Below are 23,575 nucleotides of genomic sequence, written 5' to 3'. Positions count from 1 at the left end.
GCATATTTCACTGAAAAAAGTTCTTTGTGCTTGCTTCTTAAAAGGTTGAATACTAACAGAATTACACTTGAATACATTTTTACAAGTTCTTAGGCACTAAAAAATCTCTACATGATGGGATATAATATTTGTAATGAAATAATTCTCTTTAAAATGCAACCAATGAAAAAAAAAAGATAACCACCAGTTCTGAATTATTGAAAATGGAACGGTACGTACAGGAAAGAACAACATATTTTAATTGTTGAGTTATTTTCTAGTCTTGTCATTTTTTGTTTTAGTGATTAGAATTGGCTGCTAGATTATTTTATAACCGGAGTTAAACGGCTGACCCTAGTGTTCCTTAGACCTAGTGACCATAAGCAGAGAACTTTTTTGACTGAACTAACCAACATTTGGCTTTACATAGAGGTGAAATTTTCCCCCAGTTGCCCGACGGCAAGGAGATTCTAACACATAATTCGTCTACCTTCAAAGAAAGTTATTCACTGTGGTCGGCAGAATTTGTATCGGGCGGGTAAAGCTAAGATGTGAACCTGGGGGACCTTATTGGGATCCGATCACTCTATCTCCTTAGTCACCCCGCCTCACTGCCCAGATTCTGAAACTTAATGCCAAATCTAAATTCTTTGGAAATTTATTTATTATAAATAATCCATGTCCTAAATAACCCACGTCCTAGAGAAGAAAATTCAGTGAAATTTAGCCACATTTTTGCAAATGTTCTTTGAAAATTTAGACTAAAAAGAGCTTATTTGCTATCAAAATCGTGAAGGCCGTTTGCCTCATATGCCCAGTCCATTCATAACCTCATACTGTAGATTTAAGGGATCATTCATAAATGATGTCATGCTTAGAGGGGAGGAAGGGGTACAACAATTGTGAAGTCCCTCTTTTTGAAAATATATAAAATCGGCAGATTAACTACTTTTAAAAATTTATTATATGTATATTTCATTGAATTTGGTGTTCATCTAATTATTATTGCTATATTCACCATTGTGATTGAAAAACTTAGTAAATGTTTAAAAAAAATTTAAATATCTGAACTGCATTTGCTTATAGTATAGACAATGTAGCGTGACAATATGTAGGGGAGATGGTAAAGTGTGACAAAGAGGAGAAAGTTGTCCAAAATATCGAATAAAAAATGTGTTATCATTTATGAACGGTTCCTTAATGAATCACTGAAGATTTCATAACTTTTTTTTTTATTGTTAAACTTGTGCTTTCTATTAAAGGTATTTATAATAATTTCGTGTTCAAACAGGAAAGCATGTTTTTCTTTGGCTTTATTATTCTAAAGAAGAGTTCATTAAAAAAGTGAACATTTATAAAAGTCGTGGTCGTCATATAGGCATTTAATTAAAATAACATAAGTTACAAAACATGTTACATCCGTGAAAAAAGATCATTACTATGCTAGAAAAGAAACACAAACAATATTATATTTAATATATCTCTGCTAATATAAAAATTTTAATATAGAATAAAGAAGCCTTTATTAAAAACAATTATATTGAGTACAGAATTATATCCATTTTAAACTGGTGCGGACATTCTATCTGATGATGATGTAAAATTCCATAATTCTTGAGCTGCTAAATCATCTTTTGGAGTTGCAACCGGCTTTAAAATGAATTCTTCTGAAAATAGATTGAAAATCAAACAGTGTAAGTGCTGTGCCAGTCAATTTTAGCATATAACACGAATTATATGTAAATGTTACTGTTAGATTCATATAAATAAAAAATAGAAAAAAATAACTAATACGGTGTGTAGTGTTTAGCATATTTTGAAATTATGTTAGTATTGAAAATGTAATTACAGTAGAACAAGATTATAATAAGAACGTAGTGACGGTAACAGTTTGCTTAAACAGGGTGTGCGTCTAAAAAAAACCCCAAATTGTCTAAAACTATCGGGGGGAAAAAAAAGAACTAAAAGATGTTCGAAAACGAACTACTTTTTATAAGCTTTTTTTTCCGACGTCCAACACACCATAAAATATGACATAAAATACATTATCAATAACACACATTTATCCAGAAAAGATAGCAATCACTCCACGTCTGTGGAGTTGTCTTAAATGTTTCTTTCCCCTCACTTTTAAATTCTGCAGTTTACAAATATTTGGTCAGGAATATCCACTCAAATACGTTGGCAATTGTAGGTATTGTATTTATTTATTTAATGGTTTTTATAGCAACAACTGTTAGTTATTGCAATTCAATCAAGTATTTTTAAACCGTTTAGGAGGTAAAGAAATTTTCTTATAATAGTCGAATGCGTTTTTTCGTTTGTATCCGAATTATATTCGTAATAACAGCTTTCTATGTTGCCATTTTAGCAATGAACCTACCATTTATACGAAATTTTCTCGTTAAACCAAGATTTTCGTTAAATCATAGCCCTTGATAAAGAAATACAGAAATACGACAATATTTAGATTTTTATCATTAAAAAGTATGTATATTTCTGTTAAGAAACTTCGATTATTCTTCGAAAAAGGGTTCAAGTTAATAAAAGCATGTTATTTTAAAGAATTTTTTATATTAACCATAATGGTTAGTAGTCAGTATTTTAAAAATAATTCGGAACCAAACACAAGCATCTTATAAAAACATTTCAGTTCGGAAAAGGCAGAGTTATAAATTGCTCACATTTTTTGCATTTGATGAAGAGGAATCAAATCCCCACATAAAGAATTCTTATTTTTCTTCATCAATTACCAAAAAAGCCATTAAAAATCGATAACTTCTCAAATGCATACGGGTTGCTCTAAAGAAAATTGAACAAGTGTGATAGCACCAGAAATTTAATAATGATAGCAGCACATCACCACTCTAAAATGTTAGGAATTGGGGTATTAGGAATGCTCCGCAGATTGTGCGTAACAGTGCGCAAGTAAACATTTAAAGTGAATGTATAGTCCTGATAAGATGCGTTCAGAACAAAATAATGCGCAGTTTTGTGGTTGTCATTGTCAGAATGTGAGCTTAATGAGGACATTTTTTGTCTAATGTTCACTGTATATGGCGAGCACTTTCTGCGATGAATCGCGGCAAACAAATAGAATAAAAGTTTTCGTGAAGGCCTTATATTAATATTGCATCTGTCGCCGACCAGGTGGCCGAGTGGTTAGCGTGCCTGACTGCAGAGCCGATGGTTGAGGGTTCGAATCCCGCTAAGGACATGGATGTTTCTTTCTCTCTCTGTGTGTTCTATGTCCTTTCTCCTTTGTCTGTGTGAATGTGACCCGCCCTTTAAACAGGTTTATGGTTGTGTGACGTGGGAGACGCTGCTCCACCGCCTCGCTTCACCACAGATGCCCACTGGGTAACGAGAAGAGAGTAGCAGTTCTGGCATATGAGGCCAATGGGACAATATATCCCAAGTGCCGCCATTAAAAAAATATATATATATTGCATCTGTCATGATTGATCAANTGGTTAGCGTGCCTGACTGCGGAGCCGATGGTTGAGGGTTCGAATCCCGCTCAGGACATGGATGTTTCTTTCTCTCTCTGTGTGTTCTATGTCCTTTCTCCTTTGTGTGTGTGAATGCGACCCGCCCTTTAAACGGGTTTGTGGTTGTGTGACGTGGGCGACGCCGCTCCACCGCCTGGCTTCACCACAGGTGCCCACTGGGTAACGAGAAGCGAGTAGCAGTCCTGGCATATGAGGCCAATGGGACAATACATCCCAAGTTCCGCCATTAAATATATATATATATATATTGCATCTGTCATGATCAAGGGGATATTTCCGTATCGTGATCTGTCGCGCCAACTGCAATCGCCAAGGTGGCAAATAGATTTTAAACTTGCAATTTAAAAAAAAAAAAACATGTAGGTGCTTGCCCGGGGGTGGCTACGAGTTATAGCTTTCAAGTTAATCCCTTTCTGTGATGGCTTTTTTTTTTTTTTTTTTTTTTTTTTTTTTTTTTTTTTTTTTTTTTTTTNAAGTTTCCAAGACTTGGCGATTATTCTACCACAGATCACGATACGGAAATCTCCCCAAGATCGAAAGCAGGCCATGATTCCAAATGTTTACTTAACTGACTACTTTTCTGTACACGTGCAATTCTATAAATATTTTCCCTTCATTTTCTTCTTTTCTTTTAAATAAATAAATCGAATTGCTATTGCATTTAACGAAAAAATTCGAAACGTGCTTTTAATGCAATGTGATTTTAGTACTATAAATTTAAGTGTAAAGAAATGAAATAACGATTCCAACATACTTTCTACTTGAGTAATATATTGCGTTTTTTTACTACTCTTGCTGTGGCGACTTTTCTTTTCTCCTTGAGGGCATATAATTTCTGAAAAAAAGATATAAGAATATTCAGTCAAGATTTTACAATTCTAAAAAAAGGAAAAAAAAAAGATATTTTGAATTAATTACATCTCATTCTCATTATAATTCTAAGATTATTTTTATTCAAAGCTTCCAATTATTAATTATACATGTCAATTTAAGGATCATTCTTATTGCACGCATTTGCACATATGATCGCACTAGAATTGCTCATTGGGCTATTGGCAAAGGTCAGGGGAACATCTCTAAAGTTGATCCGAAGACATGTCATCACAATTTTGATCCTCTGCAGAGAAGATGGCTCTCGCGTTTCGGTAGCCTCGTCCTGCAACGGGAATTAAAATGAAACAATAGTTTATTGAGAACCGATTCCGAACACCGTCAGTCTCTTCGCAGGCTGATTAAAGTGGTCATCATATACCCTCGCACATACCAGTAATGCTTGACTTCAGTGATCTAGTGATTCACTGGGAGCTGTGTCTAAATGATCAGTCCACTGCGGATTCGCAATTTTTTTCTGTTGAGTTTCGAATTAGTCCCTCATTTCGATATGAGCCTCTCCTCCATCTTTGGTGCGATCGTAACGCTCGAATATGCCATCTGAGGAAACGACCAGTTGTATGTTTTGACCCTCTTCTTAGTTGTATAGGAATATACTATGATATTATTCCCTTTCGTAATATTTTTTATGAACTGTCAAAAACATTTTTGAAAATTTCCACGACACTTTCTTTTAGAACTATGTTCAACGTAGTTTTTGGTTCCATATAGTTTCCAAACTTAAATCTTCTTCATCTATTTAAAAATAAAGACAGAAACTAACGTTCTTCCTTCTACTATGTCTTTTTACACGCTAATGGTGAAAGCATGCGAAGTGACGCCATAGCCAGAGAGTTTTGCTTTACGCCACCTGGAGCTCATTTCGATCGCCAATATCTTTTGCAACATTCTTACTGCATGCAATTTCGCATATGCGATCTTACGTCAAATGCCCCCAAAGCAAAAATGACTGCGATAATGAAAACGGACAATTCAAGGGAAGATGGCTGTGAAGCGAAAATATTAGTGAGTACCGAAACTTAATTAAAATTTTCAAAGGGTGTCCTCTTATTATGTTTTAAAACGATAAAATAAATAAGCCAATAAAATAAATAAATCAATAAAATAAATAAATCAATAATTACTGAAAACTTATATGACTATGTAAATTACAATTTGTTGCTTCTAATGTTGTTTCAAAGATGAAAATCACATGAAGCAAGCACGAAAAAGGAATGTTACGTACATACAGTGAAACCTCTCTGACACGACCACACTCCGCTTCACTGTAAAATGGTCGTTGGTAGATTTTGTCCTTGTTGTAGTTCTTTTACGTCGCACTAGAGCTGCACAATCGGCTATTGGCGACGGTTTGGGAAACATCCCTGAGGATGATCCGAAGACATGCCATCACAATTTTGATCCTCTGCAGAGGGGATGGCACCCTCGCTTCGGTAACCCAACAACCTGCACGCGAAGTCGAGCACTTTACGGTAGCACAGTTTAACGAGGACCAATACCGCACACCCTCGGTCCCTACGCAGACTGATCCAAGTGGTCACCCACCTGCACACTGATCGCAGCCAGTGATGCTTGATTTCAGTGATCTGCTGGGAACCGTGTCTTAACGATCAGTTCACTGCGGGACGGCCGTTGGTAGAACTTGGTCGTTCTCAGATATACCTCCATTGACTTCAAAACTGTTATCGAAGGTACATGATTTTTAAATTTAACATCTATAAAAATGATACCAACTGATATAATTATATGTAAAAACAAATTTACCTATCATGAATGATAAAGCTATTTGCACCATGGAAAAAAAATCAAAGAATTTTTTAAGGCTGTTCTTCGAAAGCTCCGTCGTAATATGAAAATATGCTTTTTTGGGAATAATATGCTATTTTTATAACTGCTGGGAATTTGCAACTGTTACTCATAACTGCTAAGTCAAGTTTAGCCTATCTAGAGCTAGCGTTGTCCACTCTTATTTTGAAAATGGCGCAAAACGTTAATAAGGAAAAAAGCCACAGTTTTATGAAAATAAAAAGCGTTTGTGGTTTAAAAACTTACTTCAGTTCTGTATTACCTGGGCTCAAAATAATTTGCAAAAACTGAGAATAAGGCAGCGATTTTAATAATTTTCATCTTAGTGCAAAATGTCACCAAATTGGTTGATTTTTAAAAATTTTAGGAACTTCGAAAATATTTAAGTTATTTGTCTGTTCTAAAGTCGAGATAATTCTTGACGGCAAGATTGTATAGATAGTTTAGAATCATCGCATTGCGTCAAATGTAAGGCACTTAAACTATGGCTTTTTTGTTTTCCTTGGCGACAGAGCTTGGAGAAACAGCGTTAAACTATTTATTTCAGTTGAATAGCAAGAGAGAAGAATTTAACAAAATTTCCCATAAAAACCAAAGGGTGTTCTTTTGTTTCTTTCGTTAATGTCGTCGCTGTATTCCAGAAAAGTTTAAAGATTTTGAACAAAAAAAAATAAAATAAATAAATAAATAAATAAATAAATAAATAAATAATAATATTAATAAAATTAATTGTTATTTTGAAGTTGATAAAGGCAAATAAATATACCAGAAGCTGTAGAAATCATAAAAGGATCGTGAACTTTTTTGGATATTTTTTGCTGACTGGTTTGCTTTTCAAAAAAAGAGGGAGAAATAAATTTTCGCTTTAATGCTTCATGAAGATATTGTAATTTTTCGTGCTGCCTTATCCGCTCCTTAAGTTTTTCAGATAATTCAGCAGTTCTCTTTTTTGATACTTCCAGCTCACACCGTGTACCTAAAACACAATATTTTATTTAAACCTATTATTATGGATATAATTTATTATGTGCTAAGTATGTAGTCAAACACTTGCTTATTTTCCTGTGACTCATAAAAAATATGCAATTTTCAGACTGTAGAATTTGCAATTTTATTGAGAAATTTAAGATCAGTTAGTCATATTTTATCAGAAAAAAATTAGTAAATTACAACTCTTAAAATTAACTCATGAAAAAACCAACGAACTTTAAACTATTAAAATATGTAATATAATAACGATCATTTGGGTTTATTTATTCGTAAATTTACGCTGCAATATTCAAGCTCAATAAGTCTAACTTCTAATACAAGATGGAGGTCTAAGACAGGGGTCGACAAAGTGATCGAATTTGGCTCTTGAGGATAGATATAGTATAGTTAGGGGTCGATCCGAATTAGAGGATGATGAGTAAAAAAACAATACAATTCGATCTTAAATTTTGTGACAGCAACGCAGTATAATACCATTTTCGTTTGGAATGCTTTTTTTAATTGCAACATAAGTAAACTTTTTATAATACATGATACCTTATTTCATTTCTCATTCCAGCATACTTTTTATGCATTTGTATGAATTTCAACAGATGTTCAGCAGATGTATTTTCAAAGTTTAATAGTATTCAAACACGTCTCCAAGGAAAAGATACATTAATTCAAATATAAACACTAATTTTAAGCTTTCAAGTTAAATGGAACTCGTATGTCTTATTGTTACGTAAAGATTTTCTACATTTTTCAAATTTAAGACCATTAAATATCTGCAAGTGGCGTCATTGTAGATAAATCTTTCAGATGTAGTTTCAGAAATTTCAAAATAATTAAAAATAATTCCATAATACAGATTCAAAAGCCAGTCTCTGTCGTGTCTTCCTCTTCTTGAAGTGCAAGTACCCAATAGGATATAAACGACTGAGAATTAGAAATATAAACGAATCATCTCCAAAAATCAACAATGATTTTATCTGACGCTTTGGAGATATTGAAACTATGGATATCCCAGAATTGATTATTGCTCCAATTTCTGTTGAAGTAGAAAATACGGTCTGTCATTTACAAGCTCAAGTAGCTTAATTATAAGTTGACTTTTAATCAAAGATGCGTTTATTAACTGTGAGTAAATTTTAGACAAATATAAATATTACACAAAAATATCTAAAACTTTGTAATGTGACATTTCCTTTTTTAATTGCATATCCACTTATGGTTGAATCTGGCTTCAGTAATGTTAAATATACTTTAAAAAACCAGAGAAAGAAAATGAATGCGGAGCTCCGGAACTATTTTAATCTGATAACAAATTTCGAATCAAACATTGCTAATCTAGCCAAGCGTCATGAAGCTTATCCTTCTCATTGATTTATACAAAAATTTGTTTTTATCAAAATAAAATAAATAATTTTAAGAAACAGGTAAGTTATTTTTCGCTTTTTTTTAAAATAATTTTTAGAGGTAGTGAACAAAGGAATTCGAAAATTTATAGTGGTCACTGATCAAAAAAAAAAAAAAAAAAAAAAAAAAAAAAAAATATTGGTGGCCTCTGGTCTAACGTTTTCAAATGGTTTTATTATCCCATAAATTGTATTCCTAGAGTGTAGACACATAAGTAATACTCAGCTGATATCTTAACTTTATTTTAAAGGTACACGAACCATTGGAAGCAAATAAGTATGCATCACTTCCATGGAGCAGAATCTCGCTGTCTGATATGAATTTGATAGGAAAAGAAAAATTACACTTTAATATTTATTTTTATATTTAAACGTTTATCCTGTATTGTAAATAAAAAGGTTGACTGTCAAAAAAAAAATGTAAATAAGGTAAAACATTGAAAAAAAAACTTATTATTAGTTGTAATAAAACACATCTTACCTTCTAACTGCTGCCGAACATCTAAATTTAGCTAAGGAATTCATGAGATTATTTGAAAAATCAAAATCATCTTGTTTATTATGAGAATGCCATATAATTTTTATGATGGTCAGACTACGTAGACGAGTATGAGATGGTGCATTTTAACTTTTATGCATCACAAATTTTTATACGCAGCGAAAATGTCGATTGTACGCTACATAATGGAAGACTTATTAACCCTAAATTAATTGACTGCGTGGTCGGACCTTTACAAATTACCAACTCACACTTAAAAAAGAATTCGCTCAGTATTTACATGATAAAAGGATACTTTCGAGTTCATTTCTAGTTTTTTGAAATATATTATCATAATGCTTCTCTAGTTGATGAGATCTTTCTTTTACTTTGGCTGAGATATATTCCTGAAACATGATTTCTTGGTGTACCTAAATATATTTTAATAATTCAAGATTACAAAATGATACACTGTGATGGCGTTGATCGCCATTACCAATATTTTAGTGGTAGTTGAAGTATCATCATTGACTTTTTGGCCGTTACATACACATCTTAATTTGGATGTAATAAAATAATTGTCTCAAGGAAATAAATAAAATCGTTTAAGCAAAATTGATTTATTAAATATTGAAAATGGCCATAATTCAAAAATATAAGCATAAAGAGAAAAGAAATCCCTTAAAGGAATCAAAATTAAATATTCTCTTACATCGAGAGTTTTGTTAGCATGAATAATATTCAACGGTTGGGACTGGGAGGCCCATAAGGGCACCCCCAGTTGCCACAAGTTTGAAATTGAAAGTGAATGAATTTGTTCACAACGGACAACAGGAGCATGGAGAAGAGATTCAAGATTGGCGAATTATTGAAATATAGCAAAGCCAAAACAATGCCAACCCCCCATAATCAATATTAGGTTTGAAAATACTTCGGCGATCGCGAATCGCCAACAAGACTTTGAGAATTAATATAACCATGTAACTGAAGTATATTCGTGGAAAGAAATTAATAATAAAGAGTTGTAAATAGATTTTTGTTTTCGATTAGGTGTGGCAGTGAACTAATGAGTTTACATTAGTAGTGAAATAAAAAGTTAGCCGTTATATTGATCGATAAGAAAAGAATAAAATGTTTTATGCTTTTAATAAAAATTCACTAATTGATTTAATTCAATTACAATTCAATTAAGAATGATAAAAAAATACGTTTAAGTAATTAGAGAAATTTTAAAAACTAGGAATTATGTAATGCCAATTGTGGCATCACATACACATATTTATTTTATTAGATTTGTTTAACGTAATTAACTTTTTACTTCCTTTGGTACATGATGCATTAAAATTGGTTTCATATAAAATTAATTGTTATCAAAAGATTGCCTTTTAAAAATACTTTAAAATAAAAATTAAACAAAAAGAATGAAAATGTTGATTTAGGTTGGTATGTAATTTTGAACTTACCTGGTATGTCCAGAAAGAAATAGCTCTAGAACATATTTCAAATATGATTTCAGGCCTTTGACCAGCAAGAACCATCTAACATGGATAAAGTGAAATTTTAAGCAAAAGTATTAGTTAACGTATTCTCCAAGTTCTAGGATTTATTACTAGTTTCATTACTTTATCGAAAACCTTTTCTAAAATATTGTCAAACTTTTGAGCAAAACTTATCATTACATCAGTAATCAGTAGAAAAATACATGGAAAACATTCAAAAATAATTCAAGCATACTGCTTAAAAATATGAAGTTAAAAGTTTAAAAATAATAAATAATGCGAATGCAAATAACAATGAGAGGAACTTCTCGTACAGCTATAGTTTTTATCTTCGTTGTTCAAGATGGTCAATAAATTCAGATCAATTCAACTAGTTGACCATTGCCTATTTAGAAATTGGAATGAGGGAAAAGCAAAATATGAAGGATTTGTTTCAACTTCTTGGTGGAAGTTTACTACGATTAGGAAAATATGCCAAAGACAGAAGTCAAGTTAATGTTAAAAGTACGATAACCAAACCTTTTTTTAGGTTCGATCATTTTTAGGTTTCACGCTTGTTCAATATCTCAGAAATATAGCGCCAACTTGGCATCTTTGTCTTAGCATCCTCGCCACCGTTTCTTGTAACCCCAAACAGTTGAAAATTAGTTGTTGATCTTATAGCATGAGCGTGCTCGTAGCACCAATCATAATAAAATCTTAAATACAGTCCAGATGATATTTTATTCTATTGTTAACAAACGAACCAGCATAGAAATCAATCAATTAGTAACGAACAACGCTATTGCACAAACAAAACAACGTGTTCTGTAATGACTGCCCTTCAAATATATTTTAAAGAATCCTTGAACTTAGAGTACAGAAACTATTAAGGATCGCAAATGAATATTTAAGCGAAAAAAGAAAACAGAAACGCAATAGGGATCTACATAATCACACTTAAGGAAGGCAAGACAGGAAATACTAAAATCTATTTGATTTCCCAAGGAAACAGAAAGGAGTTGAAATGCGAATCAAAACAACTGCAAGTTTCATTTGACGATCAAGCTGGTTCGGATATTTCACAATCTCGCTTTCCTCAGCAGTATATCGTTAAACTACGATAACTTTTTTTTTCTTCCGTCATTTAAATGTTTATTTTCTACCTTCAATTTGTGTATTCCATTTTTTCTACACTTCTAACAAGGATTTCAAAAATATTCTAAGAGTGGTTGTGATTACGAAATACTCTGTATATTTGAAACCAATAATTTTGATTTCAGTGTATTGATGAGCATAACTTCAATACATTTTACTTGATTTAAGCTACGTTTTCTCAAAGATGATGTAATTTAAAAATTTATTTTTTATAAGTATTTATACGTTTATATTTTTATTCTAAATATATTTTTTAAATAAGGTTTTAGGCATTCTGTTAAATCTGAATTTTTTTAAATTTTATTATTATTATTAAAAATCTGAAGCTTTAGAGAACAAAATTAGTTGAATCGGTTCGTAGAAATAAAATTTAAAAATTACGACATTCCATGAGTAAAATATTTAATTTTTTAACTATTAGTTATCGGGGAATGCAGTTAAACTTAAAATATTTAAGAGCATGGTTTCTCTTATAAAAAGCGAACATTAGATAAATACTTATATATTCTTTAATATCAAACTATTTAATCAAAGTAAAAGCTTACAATAACAACAAATAAATTAGTTAATAAAAAAAGTCAAACTGTGGTAAAAACAAACAAACCAAATTAAGCTAGGGACTGTGTTTCACGCAAAAAATTAAAAGGTACAAGAGTAACTTTTTAGAAGTCTTTATTAATCTTAAGATGCAAAAACTCTTGAGCGTGTAGCTCCTTTACTATATATAAATTCAATATTTCTTCATAATAAAAATAAAACAATAATAAATGTAACGAGGAACCATAAATAAATAATTCAAATGACTTATGAATTATATTTATACACTCATGGACAAAAAAATTAGCACACCAAGAAGGAGTCGTCAAAATGAAACGAAATTTTACATACGTAATAACTACTTCGATATAAGTAAATGATTAGAAAATCAAAGATTTTCGTTTTTCTTTGATTTTCTAATCATTTACTTGCATCAAAGTAGTCATTACGTATGTAAAATTTCGTTTCATTTTGACGACTCCTTCTTGGTGAGCTAATTTTTTTGTCCATGAATGTATTTATTCCTAAAATTTATTTTTCTAATTACTAAGTCTTGGCATAACATACAAATATATCTTACCGATAATTATATTAATATATCTTATGAATTTATCTTACCGATTTGTATTGCTCTGTTGGATTGAGATCAACTTTAACTATGTCATATTTACCAGAGAGAGTGGTTTCACCTATTTCAGATTTAAATGAAAACAAAATCAAATAAGAATATTCAGATGTACTTTATTTTTATCTCGAATTTATTTGAAATATAATTATACTAGAGTCATCTTTACTTTCGCAGAATAGGAAATTCAATATACCCTTTGACGCAGATGATACATATAGCTTGGGGACCCTTTTATATATACATACTATTTTTATTTTTATTTTTTATTCTTTAATTTCAAGCAAAAATATATTTTGGTACTTTTTAGTTATTAAAAATTGCCAAATAGTTACTGAAAACATTGTTAGATTATCATATTATTTGTACTGAAATATAAAATCCAAAAAAAAAAAAAAAAATAGTCTGATTTTTTTCCAATTCATATTCAAAAATACAACAATAATTGATTTGATAAATTAAAGAAATTCCTATGATAAATTACTATTTCTCTTAGATCTAAATAACTGAAAATAAGAGCAAATTTTAAAAATTGTTGTTTGGAAATGAGCCGTGATTAGAAAATTTTACCTTCAACGTAGAAAAAAAAAAGCCCCGCAGTTTCACGCGGTATTTTATAATCATAAATTATTAAAACGCTAAGCATAATAATTTCCCTTTATTTAGTTCAAAGTAACCTAAATTAATATAAAATAAAAATAAAGGTATCAAAAATATGTTTAATAAAAATTGTACGTCGAAGAGTTAAATTAGTATTACAGGGTTATTAATGATGTATGATTTTATCCAGATGTGAAATGAAAATTACTTACATGCAGGGCATATGAATGCTTTTTCGAATTCTCGCAGACCGTCATCGTGGCAAAATATATTTAAGTTTCAATTAAGGTTTTCTTAAATAAGAACGGCAGTTATCTAACATTTAAATATTTTGCAATTAACGTATATAACAAAATGCGAATAAAATAACTTAAAACAATACATATTTAATAACATTTTAAAGCAGAAAAGGATATGAGAACATGAAGTCACCTATAATAGAGAAAAACTTTATTACATTTACTGATTTATTATTATTTTAAAAATTAAACAAATACAAATCAAACTTTTTCTTTTGTGATAAATAAAATAGAGATGTAGAGTTAACTTGATTTTACTATCGAAGGCAGCTGGTGAACAAATAAATAAGTCGAGTTAGATTGTTAGAAACTAGGTTTAAGTTAGAAGACTAAGATTTTTTCTTAAAATTTGTATTTCGGAATTGTTCTTCATTCATCTGCGTGTGATATCCCAATAATACAGATAATACAGTGAGTGTTGCTGAAATATTAAAGGTTTACAAGTTACGAATTCATACGGAAGACAAAATATCAATTCACACAAAATTCCTTATTTTTTAAAAATCTTTTTTTCTGTATTCCGCCCGTAATTAATCTCTTAAATGTCAATGTATTAATTATCAAAAGTAATATTTCGCAATATAAATAAATAAATAATTGCACTTTGAATTCTTTCTCTGTTATTTAATAGAATTGCACTTTATAAATATCGTATCAAAATTGATAAAGTTAGTCTCCAACAACAGTTGTTATCCTCTTCTCTATCAAATTATTATGCTTATTGAAGATTATTTTAATCAAGAAAATAATGTTAATGTAATAATTTTTACATTAGAAAAACAAAGCTTAATTTTTGATAAAATATTCCGAATAACTTACAACAAAACCTTTCAAGGAAATATAATAATTAAATGCTATTTTACAATATTTAACACTTTCTTAAATTTTTAACGTCCATTTGTCATTGAACCATTTATTTTTTATTTCGTTCTTCCATATATAGATATTTTGATGAAAATGACAGAGTTGACCAATAGATGACGCAAATTAACTTACCCAAGCTTGCGATGATAATGGTTTACGGCACTTTTTGAAGTTGCACAGGAGCTCATTGTCCATTTCGAATCTTTTATAACACTTATTTGTTTTGGCAAATTTGAAAACGAAACAAAAACTATTAGGTTTCGTTTGATACTAGATCAATAATTTAAAAAAAATCGTAATTGATTAAGCTGGTAGAATTTCTACCATTATGCCCAACAAATATATTTATTTAACAAATTAATCTCACTAATTATTCCAATAAAATAAGGATATTATAAAAAAAAACATAAAAAAAAGAGAAGATTAAATTACCGTTCCTGCTGTATGCAAAATTTTCGCGGATGCGAATTCTTAATGAGAAACTGATTAATGATTTAAGAATTATTCTTGTTGCCTGCGATTTTTTCTCGTACAAATGAGAACCTAATTGAAAGTTTTTAATGGGAGAATATTTTTCACCAATATGGTTCTCATTCACATACGAACAAATTATCAGGCTGTGGAAATGCTCCTTTACTCGTAAGAAACTCGCTAACCAAATTCTCAGTAAGAATGACCCTTAAGGAAACTTTTCTTACTGGAATTTTTTAAGTTCTTTGGTTGTGTAGAATCTTCAGGTCTTATGAACTGGTAACTTGCTAATAGATTTAAACTATTCTTTAATAAGGAAGCAATCCCACTTTATGCGGTTGCTCCTATCGCCAAAGAAAGTATGATTGGTGACTTTTCAAATATTTCACCAATCTCGAAGATTATCGTGTAAATTTTATTTAGTGAGAATGGCTCTTTTAGTTAATTTAGTTTCTCAAAAGCAGCTACAGTACAGTTCAACTCAGCGTAACTGCAATATTTTCCGCTTTCCTCGTGTTGTCATTTGTCGCAATTAGTGAAAATTTTTGCTGCAACGTGTTTGTTGTTTAAAAAATTTTAAATTTGTAAGTTTGAAACAAGACATCTTAAATTATTCCATAATGCAAAACGACAGTGGAGAATACGTTGATTTATACATACCTCGAAAATGGTGAGTGGAATTTCAAAGTTTGAAACTATGATGTAGACTGAATTTTTACTGATAGATTTCTTCTACTATAATTTTTATCGAAATTAATTTTTTCCCGGTCGAATTGTGGAGTTGACTAATAAAGCTTTTTTACTTTAATCTTTGCATGTTTGTTTTAACTTGTTTATCATTCAAATGATTCCGATAAGCCTAACACCTTATTTGATGAAAGTTAATAGTTCTTCTAGTTTTAGTAATTGCTCTCTTTATTAGCAGCTTTGTTGTATTTTCCATGTGTGAGAAGTTTTAGGATTAATACATGACCTGCAGTTGTCGATTTAATTGAGCGTTACCAGTATCGATAATTAACGAATTTAATTGAGAATTTTCTTGCATGAAAAATTATCTGTTTTAATGAAACTTATCATACTTCATTTAGTATTATATATGATAATCCATGCTTGATTTTGTGTTTGAAAAAGGCAAAATGATCATTCTGCTTGTATTCTGTGCATTAACTTTTATGAGTAGTAGGAGTAGGTTTGATACTTGCAAACTACTGTAGTTTCAAATAAGTAGTTTATTTTTACATTATATCGGGGTTAACATTCTTAATTTCTTTCATGGTCTGTGTTAATTTTCTGTTTTGATGTTTTAGAAAATAACACATTAATAACAACCAAAAAGATTAATTTAGAACTCTAAAGATTTAAAAAAAAAAAAATAGTTGAATTTCCTGGCAAACTGATAATTATGATACTAAATTTTAGCGCAGCTCTTACAAAATTTTAGCATTTAAAAATAAATATTCGATTCAGTATTTGTATCTGCAGAGTAATGTTAAGTTTTGTCTAGAAATTTCCTGGGAAAAAATCAAAGAATAAATAAACTAATTAGTAATGTTCGAAGCACAGACATGTGATTCTTCCTCGAATCTAAAGCCCTTTAATTCACAAATTTCTGCAAATTAGAATTTTGTTGCTTTCACAAATTCTCGTTAAGATAAGAAGACAATTTTTTTTGTCCTTCGTTTTCTAAGCTTTCATTCTTGTGCAATTACGACTTCATTCGCAAATATGTTTGAGAGAATTCCAGCTTTGGGTAAAATTCAGGAATGAGAGACAAAAAATTTCCCTAATAATTTTGGCTAGAATTACTGAACTATTCAGGCAATCACAATGATACAAAGTTGGTGATCTTAAAATTTATTCCCAAATAAATCAAGAAAATATTCAAATTTTTTTTGTTTAGAGAATGTTAAAAAAAAATTTACTTTCAGTAAAAAATTTCTGCAATTGTATGTCTGAGACATCCTTAAGCAAATTTTTTTCTCTCCCTTTTTTGAAAAACTAATTCTTGATCCTTCAATGGCCATTTTAGGAATATGTTACATATATTTGTATCAATATCAAATAATGTTTTTTTTCTTCTCATTATGAGAGATTTAGTTCAGGTTTTTTTCCGCTTACCTTCTTAGTAACCTGCGTACCTTCTGTATTTATTAGTTTCTTTTGTATAAAATTTTTTTACTGTATCAATTTTAAACGAGCAATCTGTTTTCACTGTTATAATTATTAGATAATTTATTTTGTGAATATGTATATTGTATTTGTTTTAATATGAAAATTTATTTTCTAGCTCTGCCAGCAATCGTATTATTCATGCTAAGGATCATGCTTCAATTCAAATCAATATTGCTGAAGTAAGAAAATATTTCATTGATAAATTTAATTTTTTCATATCTGTTAACATCTAAAACGTAATGTGTGCTGTTTTACATGCATATAAATATATGTATCAATTAGGAATTTTTTTTAAAATTGTTGCCCAATTCAAAAAAAAAAAATTTCAAAAATGAAGAAAAGGTGTTAGCTTTATAGAATTAGTTTTTAAAATTTTTTTTATCATTAATAGCATTATACTGAATTGTTATCAAAGAAACTACTTTAATTAAGCTTTTTAATCTTATAAATTAGTTCAATTTGGGGTGTATTATTTGTGTGTGACCTTTTACAAAAACTATTAATTTGTAAATAACGAAATATTTATATAAGATTCGGAAGTATTTAAGAGAACTGAATAATTTCATTTTGTATTTTGTTATATAAATATAAGTACTGCATCAAGCTATGTAAATAACAGTTCTGTTTTTTTTTTATAAATAAATACTTTTATTCACAAACAATAACAAATGTGAAGTACCCGTAAAAAACCTGTAAAATATTGTCACATGCTACTAATTTTGGATTTTATTTCAGTCATTTATAAATTTTTTTGCTGGGAAAATGTTTTTCTAAGTGGCAATTTTACATTAAAATTTTTTTAGCTGTTTTTTAATGCAAAAAATTTTTTACCACAAATTTTCTTCAGACCTTGTGCTTATAATGGCAGACAATCTGGATTGGCAAATACAATAAAACTCAATGAATTGTTTTTCAATTTGATTACCATACAATATTTTCATAATTTTTAGCTGGATTTCTAATTTTTTATTGGCATACAATATTTTAAAAAAAAAAAGCTCTATTTTTAAGAAGTTAATGTTTTTTTTAGACTTTTTTCTTGTCAATATTACAATTGCATATTGTATATTTTAGGTAGATGAGGCTACTGGCAGGTTCACAGGAAGTTCTGTACCATATGCGATCTGCGGAGAAATAAGACGAATGGTATTACTTTTTTACAATTAATAATTTTTAAGACAAAAACAAACGTTACTTAAGTTTAGACATTAATATTCATTAATAATTCGATTGTAATAATTGTTTCATATGTAGTTTAATATAATGACTGTAGTTTTAGATGACGTATAAGGATTAAGGAGCATTTCAAAAACGTGCAAGGAAACTTTTTTGAAATGCAGTAAATATTGTGTTTTATATTAATTGGATTTTAAAATCCAATATCGTAATTAATATTCTCATGATTTTAAAATTCAATGTTGCGATTCATATTCTAGCAATTTTAAAATCTTATAAGCGCAATTTTTGTAAGACGTCAGTTTTTTCTTGAATTAGTTACTATAAAGGTTTTATATTTTTCATTAATAAGTAATTAATAACACAGGGTGCTTAGTGTTTTTAAAAAGTGCTTAAAGGTGCTTATTTTTGATTTTCGTTTTTTAAAAGCCCTTAAAAGTGCTTTTTTCAATGGATGTTTCTAAGAAGTGCTTAATTTTCCCTTTTTCGAATTATGATATTTTTCTTTACCATGTTGATTTTCGTCACAAATTATGCAAAAAGACATTGCCCTATTCAACGTTTTCACAATTCAAACCCAATCTATTTCGGTCTGTAGTGTATGAAAGCCCTATTTAGGAAATACTTGCGGGTTTGCAGTTGCGTATACTGAGCTGGATTCAGTGGTAAGGATTTTTAACTCTCATGTGCAACCCTGCTGCATTTTGCAAGAGATTCTCAATTTCAGACTTCATTTTCTGCCCTCTGTAATTAGAATCGAGAAATCTCATTTTCTGCCCTCTGTAATAGAATCGAAAAATTTCTCGAATTTTTGCTGATTATGGGGGACCAACTAAACATAGTAAATTTTTTTTTCTCTATTAGTGATAGAAAATTTCATTTCTCTTGTTAATTTCATTGTTTTGTGACATGCCATCGTCTTCGTCACTGTAAATAAAACCATCAATAGTTATGATATTTTTCAAGGTGCTTAAAAGTGCTACGCGCTCTGTTAAATGTGTTAGTTCAAAAAATTATGTTAATATGAAGCAGGTATGAAATATAAATTGACATCTGGATTTTGATTCTTTGCATGTGAAATTTTCAGAACTTTTTACTTCAGACTGTCACAATTACCCCTGATTGCCTTATGCTTTGTTTTCCTATTTTTGTTTTTATTAAGTTGGCAGCTATGTTTTTGATATGCAGTAGAATATATGATTTGTATGAACAATTACTAAAAACAGTAATGCGTGTATTGATGTTTTTTTTACTTATGTTAGTAAGGTAAATTATTTATTTCACTATTTGTACCATGTGTGCTAAATGCCTGAATTCAAATGGTTTGATTTTTCAAGTGAAAATTTTACTTTTACAGGGTGAAAGTGATGACTGCATTGCCCGATTAGCAAAGAAAGATGCTATTATAGCTAAGTAAGTGTAATTGGTTTCAACATCCAGACTTGCATCTTTTTACATTTGTGTGTTATGTATATGTGATTTATAAGGTTCTATGTTTTTAGCATGATAGACTTTCAAACATCTATTTTCTTCTTTTTTCTGATTTTTTAAAAAAAATTAATATGTTGTTGAAATTTCTCATTTTCCAATTTTAATATTTATATCAGACCTACCTTGTATATTTTTGTGTTTCTTAGCACTTTTTTTGACAAAGTTAATAAAATTGGAGATGATTATTAAATGGTTTTTAATTATTACATGTTGAATTTAGATGTCTAGTGTTTAGTTTTTAAAGATACTTTGTCATAAAATCCCAATATTTAAAGCTATTGCTCTATTAAATATCTAATAACCTTTTCAGCTTGGGTATTATTAAAAAAGCTAGGTTTTGATGCAAATAAGATATTTGTGATACATATTTTTAGGTTTTTATAGATGTAACTATACGCTAGAAATTATAAACATTAAAATTTTAGTTTCACTTGTTTATTAATATTTTTAATTTTAAAGGTAAATATTACTTACAACTTTTCACATTGTTTATGGGCCACTTTCTGGGTATTTTGTACTTTTTTATGAACCAAATATAAAAATTTTTTATCTGTACCAAATAAAAATTTTTTTTTTTTGTATTTTCCCTCATTTATAATTTTTTTTGGTATGCATATTTTTAATACTCAAAAGATTATTTGAAACAGTTTTCTGTAATTAATATTTTTTTTAAACAAAATGATTGAAATTTTGCTTAAAAAAAGTGGTTTTGTTTTTAATAAATTTTTTTTTTATAGAAATAAGAAAAAAATGTAAGCAAAGATAATGCAGAGAGATTATTACAGCTAAAAAAATTGTGTGTTTTTAAGCGTTTTGCGTATTATCCATGAATTTGCTTGTCCGCGCTGCGTGGGCCAACCAATTCAGTTTATAATTGTAAGTTTACTGTATTTGGTTCAAAATTTTTTTTTTAATACAAAGGTTTTTGAAGGAATAATGGCTTACTCGATACTCAAATTGCTTAAAGTTTCTAAGTAATATTTTAAATTGTTCTAAAATTTCTATTTTATTTGAAAAAGTTTACTGTAGTATTTTCTATTTAGTGCAAGATTGTTTTCCTTAAACAATTATTTTTTTTCTAAATGTGCTATATAAAAATATCTGCTATGACAAATTTTCATCATCCTGCAAATAGTATTTTTTACTACAATTTGGTCTTAACTAATGAAAATTTTAAATTTTTGAAAATGTTTGTTAATTAAATGTTTTTTATTTTTCAGGAACTACTGAAAAAAGATGTCAAGACCTTTTGTTTGTATTATAAAATAAAATGTTTTGTCATTATGCATTTGCCTTATTTTCTATTTTATCTATACAAATGTGTATTCCAATTGCATGCAAATACATATTTTTGACAAAGATCTTCAAGCATGATTTTGATAGTGAGAGATCATAGAAACACAGATGTTCATTTCAATCATTTAACTAATTTGACGAAAATTTCTTTCGCGTGAAGTATATATTAGATATACATTTTAAATGCGTACCATTTTTGAAACGATGTATTACAACAGTGCAACTATTTTTGTCACATTAGGTAAGACAGTATTTGATTGCCAATTTTTGTTTTTATGTTTTTTTTGTGCCTGCTTCAAATTAAATAACCATTTGCATTAAGTTATTAAAGATTGTTTTGCCACTAAGCAGCATTAAATCAACATTGGATGAAATTTTATTGCAATACCATCAATCACTAATTTCAGATAAGTTTATATTTTCTGAAAACGTAGCATCTTCCCTATCATTTTATTTTTAATGTATATTAATATTTCAGTTTCTTACTTTAGTAGCATCGATTCTTCGGGTGTTTTATATTAATGTGAATAGTATAATTGTTATATTTATAAAAAATGTTACTTTAATGGTAACTAACTTGAAACTTGTTATTACGTTTTTTTGGTTTGCTTCTTAACATTTAAAAATGAGTAATATAATATAATTTCTAAATAGTAGTTATACTTTTTTTAAGAAAGTTCTGTAAAATAAGGGGTATTCCTCGAATATTTTGTACTTTTAAATAAGATTTACAAATGGCTCCTATATAAGTATGCTTTCTTTACTTTTTCACATCACATTTTGGTGCAATGATAATTGTATAATTTCATTTGTTATCTGTAATTATAGTTTTTCCTTATTTTAATTTTTCTTTAGTTTTTCTTATATAAAATAAAATTTGATATAAAATAAAGTTCTCTGTAATTATATTATGTAATTAAATATAATTTTGCCATTAAAATTTTTATATAATTACGTATAATAACCTTGGTATTAAAAGTTCGCAAGGGTGGTGCTAAATTTTGCCCGCAAATTACAAGTTCGCAAGGGTGGTGCTACATTTTGCCCGNTAGTTTTTCTTATATAAAATAAAATTTGATATAAAATAAAGTTCTCTGTAATTATATTATGTAATTAAATATAATTTTGCCATTAAAAATTTTATATAATTACGTATAATAACCTTAGTATTTGGTGCCAATTACAAGTTCGCAAGGGTGGTGCTACATTTTGCCCGGCAGGGGGTCAAACAAATGAATTCGAAATATTTAAACTAAAACTTATTTTATTCTTCATACTTGGTCACACATTTTTTTTCAGAAGTGTCTTTCTAAGAAGTAAAAGTCAATAATTATGTTACCATAATGTACAGTTTCATTTTATCTATCCTTGTTATTCTATCCGTCCTTTTTATCTATAATTTTGGTTAACAAATTTTAAAACTACTTTTTTTTAAAAAATTTTATTTTATAAAAATTAGATTCCTCAGAAACTGACTGTTTTCGCTCAAATTTTGAATGAATTCTAAAATTGTACGTAAAAAGTGTTCAATTTGCTTAACAAAATTTCAAAAAATACAAAAAAAGTAAAGCTAACATTAAGGGGTCCAAACTTTGGATTGCACTTCAGACCAAAAATATTAGGACCATATTTCCCAGATTGCAGTTACCCGGATATTGAGGCAGTCAGGAATCCGAATTCACGAAGAAGAAAAAGTTTAATCGGAGAAAATACGTTTTTGGTCTGCTGTTAGCAACATTTTAAAATCAAGATTCTAAATGCTACCCGACTACAAATTATTGTCATCGAACAATAATATGTAGCTGAAAAAGTGCCGATTTATGCATTAATTTTTTTTTAATAATAAAAGTTAAAACTGAAAATTTTAAAGTAAAGTATTTATAGCATCATTTACGACAACGAGTAAAATATTTTTATTAGTTTAAATGGTATTTAATTTAGTATTTTGACCAATAAAATTTTTTTAAACTAAGGTTTTGAAAGGAAATATGTTAATTGCATGAAGTTTGAAAGCTAATACTAAGAAAAAGTCAAACTTATTTTTGCAGAGAGAATGATACTAAGTTTTCATAATATCTTTGCTTGCAATCTCCGAGATCTGTGTGCAGCGTGACGTCATGAGGAAAATCGTAGCTTCAGTTCTAAGAGCTGAATGAACTAACCCTTCTTTCTTTTTAGCCCTGTCCCTGAAAAGGCCGCAAAAAACCTAACCACAGCCTATAGTAGGTATCTTTGTTAGTAATGTTGGATTTTTAAATTGCACTTATTGCCGTAAGAATTAATACCAATAGTATCTAATATCAAAATTGTCTTTGTCAATTGGGTATAATATAAAAAAAACACAACTACTTCCAC

General features: G+C 29.2%; 2 protein-coding genes across 3 annotated transcripts; one reads left to right on the top strand and one right to left on the bottom strand.

Annotated features, from left to right (window-relative positions):
• Window positions 1–1,275: 1,275 nt before the first annotated feature.
• LOC107449897 (E3 ubiquitin-protein ligase CCNB1IP1-like) lies at window positions 1,276–14,893 on the bottom strand. 2 transcript variants are annotated; one of them, XM_016065567.4, is made up of 10 exons: window positions 14,747–14,893; window positions 13,868–13,883; window positions 13,664–13,723; window positions 12,845–12,915; window positions 10,517–10,591; window positions 9,370–9,484; window positions 9,057–9,077; window positions 6,955–7,164; window positions 4,246–4,326; window positions 1,276–1,646 (listed from the first exon to the last, which is right to left on the bottom strand). In XM_016065567.4, exons 1-10 carry the CDS (start codon window positions 14,807–14,809, stop codon window positions 1,543–1,545), a joined length of 816 nt encoding a protein of 271 aa, XP_015921053.3. In that variant the 5' UTR covers window positions 14,810–14,893; the 3' UTR covers window positions 1,276–1,542. The 2 variants fall into 2 exon arrangements, with proteins under 2 accessions (XP_015921053.3, XP_071040352.1); XM_071184251.1 differs by lacking the exon at window positions 6,955–7,164.
• Window positions 14,894–15,558: 665 nt separating this feature from the next.
• On the top strand, window positions 15,559–21,208 carry LOC107449902 (ribosomal protein S21). Its single transcript, XM_016065577.3, has 5 exons — window positions 15,559–15,755; window positions 17,373–17,436; window positions 18,332–18,403; window positions 19,791–19,846; window positions 21,145–21,208. The coding sequence occupies exons 1-5, from the start codon at window positions 15,706–15,708 to the stop codon at window positions 21,152–21,154; spliced, it is 252 nt and encodes an 83-aa protein (XP_015921063.1). The 5' UTR covers window positions 15,559–15,705; the 3' UTR covers window positions 21,155–21,208.
• The last annotated feature ends 2,367 nt before the right edge of the window (window positions 21,209–23,575 follow it).

The sequence above is a fragment of the Parasteatoda tepidariorum genome, chromosome 8, assembly GCF_043381705.1.
Source record: "Parasteatoda tepidariorum isolate YZ-2023 chromosome 8, CAS_Ptep_4.0, whole genome shotgun sequence".
Taxonomy (NCBI): Eukaryota; Metazoa; Arthropoda; class Arachnida; order Araneae; family Theridiidae; genus Parasteatoda; species Parasteatoda tepidariorum.
This window is presented reverse-complemented; position numbering and strand designations above follow the sequence as displayed.